This window comes from Taurulus bubalis (genome assembly GCF_910589615.1).
Source record: "Taurulus bubalis genome assembly, chromosome: 2".
Taxonomy (NCBI): domain Eukaryota; kingdom Metazoa; phylum Chordata; class Actinopteri; order Perciformes; family Cottidae; genus Taurulus; species Taurulus bubalis.
Genome location: NC_136590.1, coordinates 36857199 through 36868484, shown reverse-complemented (window position 1 = coordinate 36868484; position 11286 = coordinate 36857199). Strand labels below are relative to the sequence as shown.

The 11286-nt window shown below is 39.6% G+C and overlaps 1 protein-coding gene across 1 annotated transcript; it reads right to left on the bottom strand.

Annotated features, from left to right (window-relative positions):
• Nucleotides 1–1611: 1611 nt before the first annotated feature.
• cchcr1 (coiled-coil alpha-helical rod protein 1) lies at nucleotides 1612–11286 on the bottom strand (the record flags this gene model as incomplete). The annotated part of the gene is made up of 19 exons (XM_079214148.1): nucleotides 1612–2390; nucleotides 2486–2612; nucleotides 2704–2825; nucleotides 2991–3092; nucleotides 5749–5937; nucleotides 6043–6161; nucleotides 6899–6971; nucleotides 7079–7191; nucleotides 7318–7424; nucleotides 7683–7793; nucleotides 7878–8018; nucleotides 8679–8789; nucleotides 9119–9233; nucleotides 9329–9492; nucleotides 9637–9828; nucleotides 10053–10170; nucleotides 10282–10449; nucleotides 10551–10830; nucleotides 11217–11286. 19 exons carry the CDS (start codon nucleotides 11284–11286, stop codon nucleotides 2257–2259), a joined length of 2556 nt encoding a protein of 851 aa, XP_079070274.1. The 3' UTR covers nucleotides 1612–2256.

The window sequence follows — 11286 nt, the reverse complement described above, 5'->3', positions numbered from 1 at the left end:
CAGAATCAGAGAGAGGAGGGTTCATAACAAACACACAACAATACTTTGCAATCTATCGATTAAAAGGCAAACGCATATTTTTTTTATGACAAAACACCCCATGTTAGTGCAGCTTGGAGTCAGACAACCAACTGTGTCAAAACACAGTTGGTTATTTGTTTCAACCACTAATTTTACATACCATTAATTTTGAATTGTTAATAAATCCGGCTGGAGCTTATTGATTGGTTTTTATTACCTCATTTATTTCATGTCTTGTCTGGATTGCAATGCTCTACTAAATTATTCATCAGGTTAACCACGGTGTGCATTTGCTCTCTCCACACACTGCTGAGGCAGGGAAGATGTATAAATGCATTTATTCAGGCTTAATATCGTGACATTCATCTTTGCCACATGCGTAGAGCAGAGCAAGAATTTTCCGTCATCCTGAACGTTTTTCAGCAGAATCCTTTCCTCATGTTTGTTTGGCCATTTATGGAGAAACACAGTGCAGCATTAAATGGTTCTGGACAGGTTTACTGTTCAGATTGATGCAAGAATTAAGTTAAGTACTGATGCTACAGTTGGTTGATCCCTTTTCACTACATGTGCACATAGACGCCCACGCTGTATAACCAATAGAAATCACATTGTTCTTCGCCCTCTTCAATTATATTCCAATGAATAAACTGCACTTTGAAAAAGAATGCTGAAAAACACTGCATGTTCTGCTCTCACCTTTGACAACATCGCCCTCTGCTGGTGATGAACTGCATACGAGAACACATGATTTGCTTAACATACTTATTTTCTTTCCTTTCTTTTAGCAGTTGGCCTAATTTAACATTTGCTATAATGATGAACAATTATTAATATTAGTTATATTGACATGGCATGGTTTCTGCCTTGAATGTATGATATTGATGCATAATGTGATCTAAAATACACAAAACACCAATGGACAAAGATTTGATGGCACATTCCTTTAAAATGATTCATCTTGATGATGTAAGTTTTGATGCATTCATTTTCTGCTTGCCGTGACGAATCACCTCTCCAGCAATGAGTGTGTCCCTGGAAATTATTTTTTGATGCTCTTTGAAAAGACTAATAAAGTCCAGACTTTCCTACTTTTTTTCTACTCTCCCTCGGTTTTCCGTGAGCTGTTTTTACCTGGAGGCTGGAAACTTTGAACTATGTATTGCAAAATGTATTAGCACTCATGACAACATGACAAATAGCACAATTATCTGGTTCATCATAATGTTTATCATCATCCATCCTACAATTTCAGCATCATTCTAAAATCCACCTCTCTAAAAGGAAAGAGAATATTGATTTCTTCAGCAGGAAATCATAGTCTTCCAAGTTTTCTGTATGTTATATAAAGAGGGCAGATGCAGCCATTGCATTAAAACGTATTCACCAAAACAAAGGGACCTTGCTACTGAAAATGAATTGAGTAATGAATTGAGTCATACCAAATAATAAGTCGCTAAATCAATATTTCTTATAATACCCAACAATTAGAATATAAAAATACTTTATTAAGTTGCACTAAAAATTCAAATACATGTTGCATAACAAATAAATACTCAGACCTTCAGATAGACTTCAACAGAACGGGCTTCCAAAAGGACAATGGCAGAATTAGCCATGTTCAGGTTGTTCTTGTATTTTTTGTGCAGATAATGTCACTGATTATGTCATACAATACTGTATGACATAATCAGTAATCAGTGGTCACTGATTATAATCATAATCAGTGACCACTCACTTAAAATCATAACCATCTCTTCAGTTATTTGTCATAACAATTCTCTTATATTACATTTAGCAAAAATATAAACTGGATAGTCAATATAAAACAAGGGAAATATACTTTAAAATAAGTCAAAGACATTTGGAACAAGTGTGGTCTTTTACTGGTGAGAGTGAGAGAGTGAAATAATGCTGAGGCTGAAACTCTAGATAGTCTCATAAACATCTCAACCTTTCCTTTCACCTTAGTTTTTGAGTTAAATTAAAGTGTTCTCTTTAATTAAAAGTCATCCTGGAGATATACTCAGAAAACACATTGAAAGTTTTATAAACTTTTATATCTGTGTTAAATTCAAGCATAAAGTGTTGTACACCCAGTGGCAATGTGACATTTGTGGTTTTCTGATGTTTGGCTCAAACAAATTGTTTCCACTGACTGTGTTTTTCAACGCTGCCCACCTTTTGGACAAATGAAAGGTGCGTTTACTGGCTCCAGTGATTCATCATCAGGTATCAGCTGTGCGGTCTGCCTGTTGATGGTCCCATGCTGTCATTCTGTCCCTCCTCCTCCTCCGCAGAGTCCTCAGAGCTGTTTACCACAGCAGCACTGAGAGAATGGAGCTCCTCCAAAACAGACAGGAGTCCCCCTGACAGGGTACAGACATGCCAGTGGTCAGATTAGTCACGTCTGTGTAAATGTGAGGATTGTGCCTGACGCATGAGGAGTTGGGACACTACTTACCGTCTGCAGGAACCACAGAATGACTCCCCTCTGAGGGAGTTTGTTCTCTGGGAGCAGAGCTTTGTCGAGCTGCTGTGTGAGCTCTTGTATACTCACTGGTCAACCCTCTCTCAGCAGCGACAGTGGCCTGTAACAGAGTCAGGTCATACAAGGTCATTAGCAGGAATGGCAGAAACAAAACATTTCTCAACTGTCTTTATGGCTTTAAAAAGTCTCACCAGTGTTGGCTGTGTGTCTTTAAGTTGTTTATTCTGGACTTCCCTCTTTGTGTGTTGTCGGGTTTCTTTCATTTTGTCCTGTTTCCTTGCCGACTCTCTCTCAAACTGCCGCAAAGTCATAACTGCAAGAGACAGCACAGACAGATTGAAAGCCGTGGGGAAATGCTACTATATACTGTGTAAACAATTCCCATAATATCAGATCACAGTCTGCATTACAGATATGGACTTCACCCCCTTATGATAAGCTGCTGTAGGCTGAGGTAGCATGGTGTAAATCCCGCTACCTGCTTTGGTGTGCTCTCGCTTGGCGGTATTGACTTGAACCTCCATCTCTCTCAGCCTCTCAGCACAGCAGTCTTCAAGCTCAGACACTTTCTCCTGCAGGGCTGAAGGGGAGCAACAAATGCACCATTCCTCAATACAGTATTTCACACACTGAGAAACAGAATCTAATGCTCTATTTATATGTTCCACAGGGTACACTGGATTAATTGGCATTTCTTTTTCACACTTCTTTTGACAAGCAAGACATCCACAAATTCACAAGGTGATTAAATCAATTTCGGATTTCGCAATTATTGCGATGCAACCACATCAAGGACTGAGACCCAGCAAGGTGCCAGTAGCCTAAAGGTCAGAAAAGGGACATTGTTTTTTTTATCTCAGCATGAGGCAAACATTTGTTTATATTGTTGTTCAATAAAGACAGAGGAATATACAGTGAAGCAATTTAAGACCTGAAATGTAAAGGAAATTAAATTGAATAGTGTGGATTTGATGTCTGCATCATTAAAGCTGCTATAATAAATAATTTGATATTACCAACGGATCTCTTCACGACATGTATACAAAAGGGATCAATCATAATAACAAACCGAAAAAGAAAATAATCACCTGCCTCTACAGTTCCCCTCTACCTCCAGGTTATTGTGTGTTGTTTTTTTAGGCCCACAACTTAAATACAACGTTCTGGGTTACCAACTGTACACTGGCAATGGCAGACAGACACAGTTAGCGACTTGCTATGGGGAAAATAGTGGAGCATTTAGCAGCTAAAGATACTGGTGGAAATCGAGTCTTTTTAGAACAAAATTCTCTATTTTTGTGACTGTCCCTGAAACTCAACAGGGAAACACAGGAACTGTAAACATGTAACTGTAACCTAAGAAGATGATTTGTCTGACTGCTCAAGCTTCATATTTTCTTCAGATAATCTTTATAATGGAAGGACCAAGGACTTTGTCCCCCATCACTTAGACCAGGGGTAAGGAGGTAGTGCGGGTAGATCGCATGCCATTTAAAAAATAACAATAATTTAAAAAAATTTAAAAAACTTTAGCGACAAAACCCAGCTCCCAGTGTGCAAATTAATGTCAAGCACTACGGAAGCTGCGCCCGCAATGGTTGGCCGCTTGAATGGATGTATTGCACAGTACAGGGAGATGTTTTCCCCTACTTCCTTAATTACCACTGCATACTATACCAACAAGCATTATGCGCTACAACGCTAAACATGAAAGAGATCACGGATGTGGCAACAAAGATCGTCTAATCGAGCGAGAGCTCTTCAAAGACGGATGTTCTGTGCGCATCTGGAGAAGGACTGCAGCCACTCTGACTTCCTGCTGCACACTGATGTGAGATGGCTTATAGAGCTCTGTCCGGAGATACAGGAGTTTCTCCATGTTGTTAAACATGCAGAATACAACCAACTAAGAGTATGTCAATATGCTCACGTTTCTGAATTACAATTTAAAACGTGTATAAATTGTGTGTTCCCCTGAAGGAGGGAGCAGCAAGACATGGGCCTGTAATGAGTCATTTTGATTTACTTTTAAACCCTTGCGCTTTAATTATCGGGTAGGATAGACAATTTTTTTAAACTTTTGGACTTTGAATGGCACTTGCAGCCCAGTTATTCTTTAGTTATTTTGCACTTTCAGAGGCTTGATTGCTATGTTGAGCTACCTTTAAAGCTTTATTTGTACTTTTTCTTTACTTTTAAAAGCATATTTGCACTTTAATTTGTATTACTATTTAATTTATTTGTTATGATGATGTTCTGATGTTCAGATCTTGTTACTCAAATACATTCATACAAGTTCAAATTCCAACATTTTGAGTTACTATTCTTAATTTGCGATGGGAAATAGTCATTAGATTAGTCGATTAATCGAAAAAATAGTCGATAGATTAGTCGTTTATGAAAATAATCGTTAGTAGCAGCCCTAGAGTCAGCCTTTTCCCACATGAAAAAGATTAAGTCCAAACACCGTTCCACCATGACTGATGACCATTTGGTCTGCCTGACGCTGACTACCAGCAGCTACTGTCCGGACTATGCAACCCTGCTGGTTCCATGCAGTGAAGTCATCAGAGCAAAATGTAATGACCAAAAATGTACAGAATTGTACTGTGTCATAAGGGTTCATGCAGTTATGCAAGGTACGCCAATATTGTAAATATAAAGTATACTCTGTATATTTATACATTAATAATGCTTTATATTTTTATATATATATATATATATATATATATATAAGCATTATTAATGTAGGTAGATCTTTTTGACTTGGTCATTTTAAAAGTAGCTCGTGAGCCAAAAAAGTGTGGGCACCCCTGACTTAGACCTGACTTAGACTGAAAGCGCATTAGGGTAAGGGATCTCATGAGGGTCGGTATGAACAGCAAGCCAAGCCTCTTCAACGTACATTTAGGCCACCTAACTATTGTTTGAAGACAGACTTGACCTTTAATGCAGGTTTAAAGCTAAGAAGCTTGCAAGTGAACATTAGGGGGAAAAGTAATAGGAAAACTCAGTAACACTCCCTGACTAACTACAGTCAAGGTGCTCTTGAAAATGTCACTTAATCCCCAACTGCTCCGGTGAAGCTACCAAGGAGAGCCAAGTGGCCAGGTGTGGCTATATGGAGACGGCAACGAAGGGCATTTCTGAAATAGATCAGGGGTGCCTAGTCTGTTTTCCCTGGATAAGTGAAGGCTGAAAAACAGTCATGTGTCTTACGGTCGCCCCTGCCTCACCACGTTCGCTATGCTCCTGCTGGCTGAGCAGCTCAGAGCGGAGTTTCTCCAGGTTGACCTTGCTCTCCTCCAGCTGGCTCTGGATCTCCTGCAGGCTCTGCTCGGTGTCCTCTCTGCCAGCCAAAGCCTGCCGCACCTCCACGCAGCTCTGCTCCAGCACCAGCTGCTGCCGCCTCAGTTTGCTTTCATCTGAGGACGGTGTACAAAGGTGAACTGAGACACATACATTGCCAAAATAGATACCCATCAGATAATGTGGTATAATCAGGTGTTGAGAGTCGTAGGGGTGCTCACACTGTTCTTTCAGATCAGCGAGAGTTTTCTCGATGAGCTCCGGGGTTCTTTTGAGCTCCTGTGTGAGCTTGTCTCTCTCTTCACACACCACACTAAGCTCTGTCTGAAGGTTTGTGATGCTGCAGGGCAACAAAGACAAGATGGCAGAGCAAATAAAGGAGCAGAAAATCAAGCAGAGAAGTGGAGAAGGAACTGCTTGGTGGAAGCCAAGCCCTGGTAAGAATGACTTTGCATAGAATGTCAAATTTTGATATATTGATGAGAAAAGTATTCGTATTCATAACGCAAATATTGATTTCAGCCACATTAACCTAACAGAGCTAAAACTGATATTTCCATGTTTGACCATTTCCTGGTTTTATGTCTGTCTTTGGATAGTGTAAACATTAAGCTTATAAAGACAAGTCTGACTAAATCTCTGAATTAGTGCTGAAAGGGTTCTTGGACTTAATGAATATTCATAATTAATGCACTCCAAATCTGACCAGTAATGATTACTTTTAATCACTTGACACTAAAAAAGCTGCTGTTTACAGCTTAAAAACGGCAAAGAGATGCTGGAAGTTCTTCATTTCACATTATAGTTCGAGTGCTTTGGGTTTGGGGGCTTTTGATCACAATAGGTAAGCCCAATTAATTAAAAAAAAAGTAATTGGCAGTTAGTTGCAGAATAATGAAACACCTCCTTACAAAACCACTGCAGCCATTTAGAAATGCATTGCATTTGGTCTCATGTGAGTACTTAGATGAAAAACCTATTTTTCGAATGTAATGTTTGACATACGTATTTGTAAAACTAGACATAAAAACAAGGCTTTTTATATTGGGTAAATAGTGTTTGGGTGAAACCTTGTACCTGTCAGCAGTTTGCTCTGTTTGTTTACTGTCCTGCTTAGCTTTCTGCAGAGCCACCTTCCTCATGGTCAAACCTGAAAAATAAAAACCATTCGGACATACTTCATTTACCAGAATTATGCAATTTAAACGGACGCACTGTGATTTCCCCATCGCACTGTGATCTCCCCATCAACTGCACCTTGTATCGTCTCCACTCGTCTTTTAGCAAAAGTTAGCCTCTGGGTGAAAGTGCTGAGCCTTGCTTGAGCTGTGTCCATTTCTGCCACCTTGCTTTCAAAGGCCAGACTAAACCTGTGAAGTGCAGCACAAAAGGTTTGGAAAAGACTGTAATTACACTTTCAACTGCCGTTTTTCCTTTTATTCTTCCAATTTACCACCTAATCCTCTCAGTTTTGAATTCATATAAATGTGTTTTACCTATGAACTGCACCCGTCAGGATTTTTAGTTCAGCCTCTTCCCTCTTGCTCTGTGACTTCAGCTGTGAGTTTTCTTGTTGGTCCTGGGCCAAGTCCTGTTTCAATGTCTGGGAAGAAAATTAAACATCGTAAAAGAGTATCGTAAACAAATAAGAGGCTCAGTTTTGAGAATGTTTTCGTGACCAGCTGCTGTTCTTAAAACCTCACCGCTCATGGAACCTAGCAACATTTTCATATAGTCAGCACCCTCTGCTGTGGTAGAAATGCATGAGGGTTTATCACAATCCTAAGCAGCACCAAATTTATTGTGCATCATCAAAATTTCAGACAGCCACGTAAATCACATCACTTGCTCGTGTACTAACCTCCTTTCCCACTCTCTCCAGGTCCAGCTCAGCTATCCTGTCATCGAGATTGTGTTGGAGCACACTAGCCCGGTGCTGCTCCTGCTGGAGCTGCTGCTCAAGGAGTTTGACCTAAAACACAGCAAAACAGTACCACACTTTAAAAACAGTGGGCATTTTTTTACTGTGGTATATTATAGATGATGATTTTCATACCTTTGATAGAACTTTATCCTTTTCTCCTCTTAGTTCAATGTCCTTTGAGCGAAGCTGTACACACAACTTAAACACTTGGTCTCTCCAGAGCCGAAGCACTTGAAGGCCTTCAGATTTATTCTTCACAAGTGGGTCTGTGGTCTATAGAAACACATAAATGTATGGTAAACGCACACACCACTTCAGCAAATGCTTTATATGAGCGTGGGTAATTATTGCACGCTAATTAGCTTTGTTTTCCCAACGCAAACTAATGCTTTTTTTTAGAGCAATGGGTGCATGTTTTCCTTTCTTCCCACAGCTATATTAATTAACCATCAGAGAAGAGTTTAAAAAAAGATATCACCGTGCAACCTCCACCAAAAATGAAACAATAAGAGATGTTTGATGATTATGAATCTCAAGTAACTCAGGTTTCTGCAAGTTGACATGTATTCAAAACTAACCAAAACAGGGTGATACTGTACATACACAACATTTGGATACAGCACCTCAGGTGAAGTGTTCAGTCACCTGAATTACTTCTGCAGAGCTTCACCATCCTGTCTGGAGAAGCTCCATCATCAATGTAAAACCCTGTAGTCTCCTTTGGAAAATGGTCAGAAGTGCATCTACATTTTCAGACTATTGTTTTCAGACTTTTGAGATATGACTATGCTTGCAAACTGTATAGCCTGAAGCCAACAACCAACAATGATGGTAGTTGTTTAGTCTACATCGGAATCCTGCAAGCAGCAGTGCTACTGCTCACCATGTGTTACCAGCATATGCATGTGTGATGTACTGCTAAGGGACACTCACCGTCTTCACTATTTTCTCTTCTTGGAGGGCGAGTATCTCACTCACAGACTTAAACCTGACTGTCAAAAGCTCCGTGGTCATCTGAAGAGCTGCTTTCTCTCTGTTCAGCTTCTACAAAATGGACAATGTTATTTAAAAAAAAAAAAAAAAAAAATAAAATTATATATATATATATATATATATATATATATATATATATATATATATATATATATATATATATATATATATATATATATACATATATATATATACACATATACATATATATACACATATATATACACATATACATATATATATATATATATATATATATATATATATATATATATATACACATACACACACACACATAATGGGATGAATTTACCCTGCTTTAAAGAACAATATATTTACAATAGACTAATTGCAATCAATACGGTTTGTATTGTATTCACCTCAACAGCGTCATTTAATTGTTCCTTCTCTCTTTTCTCCGGGGCAAGCTGGCCAATGTAATTTCTGAGGCTGTGCAGTGTTGCCGATTGTGTCTCAAAAGCTTGTCTCATTTGGCTGAAAAATACACATCCCCACCAAAAATACAATGAATCTGACTACAGAGTGCAATATATGTGTAGCTCGCGTCAGTTTTAAATTGGTTGTGGCACCTTAAATGTTCTTTCAGCCCATCTCTCTCAGCAGATACCTCCACCAGAGTGCTTTTTAGCTGAAGCACTTCTGAGGTCATCGATTGAAGTCTGTCTTGTAGTTCACGGTTTGTATTTCTTGCTGCACCCACCTCTGCACAATGGGAAGCATTCAACTGTAGCAGCTGAAAGTGAAGAAAGACAAAGGATGGACATTTTAAGAAACATGCAAATAATGAGATATTATCTTATTGTCATTCTTGGATGTAGGGCCTTAAAATGAAATCCTTCAAATCAGGATGTACAACATTTATGAATTTTCCACAAACCTCCACCTCCTGCTTCTTCTGCATTTCCTCCAATTGTACAGATAGTTTAAGAATCTGCTGTTTGGCCTCCGCAGCCTGTAACCTGCCTGTTTCAGCCTTTAGAGTGAGCTCTTTGGCTTCCTCTTTGCTCCTCATTACATCTCTTCTCAGCTCTGTAATTTCTTCACCGGACTCATTCTTTAATCTTTCAAGCTGCAAAAAAAACAAAATGTTGAGAATATATTAAACTAATCACAGTAAACTGGCAAAATTAGAACTGCCAGGTGACTGTAAGCTATTATTAAGACTACAAGACTAGACTAAAAACATCAGACTATACAGCCTGCAAAAATGAGTTACAAGATGCCAGTAAATCTCAGATGATCTTTGTCAACATCGGTGTGAAAATTAAATGTATTGTTAGTAAATAGAATTACCTGTGAGCTTATTTTCTCCTCCTGTGCACTGCTGCGCGTGAGCTCTCCTCTGATTTGGCTGAGTTCCGTCTTAGCCCGACATAGTTCTTCACGCATTGCTTCCAATTCATGGTTCGGTCTGTCGTACAAAGATTATGCCATGGTAAATTTGTTAAAAATGACTCATCGTTAATCTCTGAAATGATTAGATACAAACTGTGAAATGACTTGATTGTATAACATCTTCTACCTGTTCAAAGAGCCGTCTCTCTCTCTCATCTCTTCCCTGTGTCTCCATGCAGTCTCCTTCAGGGCCTCCACCTGCCCCTTTAACCTCTCAGCTTCAGCCTTGTGCTTCTCTGCCTCCAGACGCCACTCAGACTCCCACCTGGACTGCTGCTCTTTTCTCTCTGCACATCTGTGTTTGAGGGAATGGAGCAATTCATGTAAACTAGCCAACATGTCACTTAACCGTTGGACAATAATGGTATTTCTGACTAGATACATATTGTGGGATACCTTGCACTATGGTCTAACTGGTGACCCACAGGGTTCCTTCCTCTTATGCTGTCTCCTTGTAGCATCATGATCCTCTGATTTTCCCTTTTCAGTTCCAAGATTTCCTGTTGGGCCTGTGTGATGGCGAGCCATGGATTGGTGGGACTGGGATCCCTTGATTGGATTGAAGTTGTGCCTGGGTTTATCCAGGAGATGTGTGGTGGTGACCCTCTGTGTGCTCCAGCAGACTGCACACTTGATGTGAAATGCGAGGGGGGTACCAGGTCCTCCTGGATATTCCCTATATAGCATAACAAAATGTTTACGCATGCCTTACCAGAGCTGAATACGTGTAACTAGTACTATACCAATGTAATATGTATGTTTACTCATTAACGTTAGTCGTTTCAGACTGAACTTCAGAGAAAGTTACCAGAACACATGACAACTTCCCTCCTCCAGCGTTAAATACTCTACATATCCTTGTTGATGACTATCGTTAGTTGGAGAGCTGACAAGTGCAGCCTAGCTTAGCGTTGGTTAGTGTTAAGTTGGCTAGCTAGGTTAACGTTATGTTGTAGGCTGACGTGAGCGAGCACATCTTGAACTCAACATTTGCTTTCAGGTTAACTAACCTAGGAGCAAATGTAACGTAAACCAAAACTGCAGTGAGAAGAAGACACTTACTTGAAACCGCTGATGACGTAAAATCCGTGGGAACTATAAGCCTTTCTTTCCCGACGTTATGTCTCTCCAT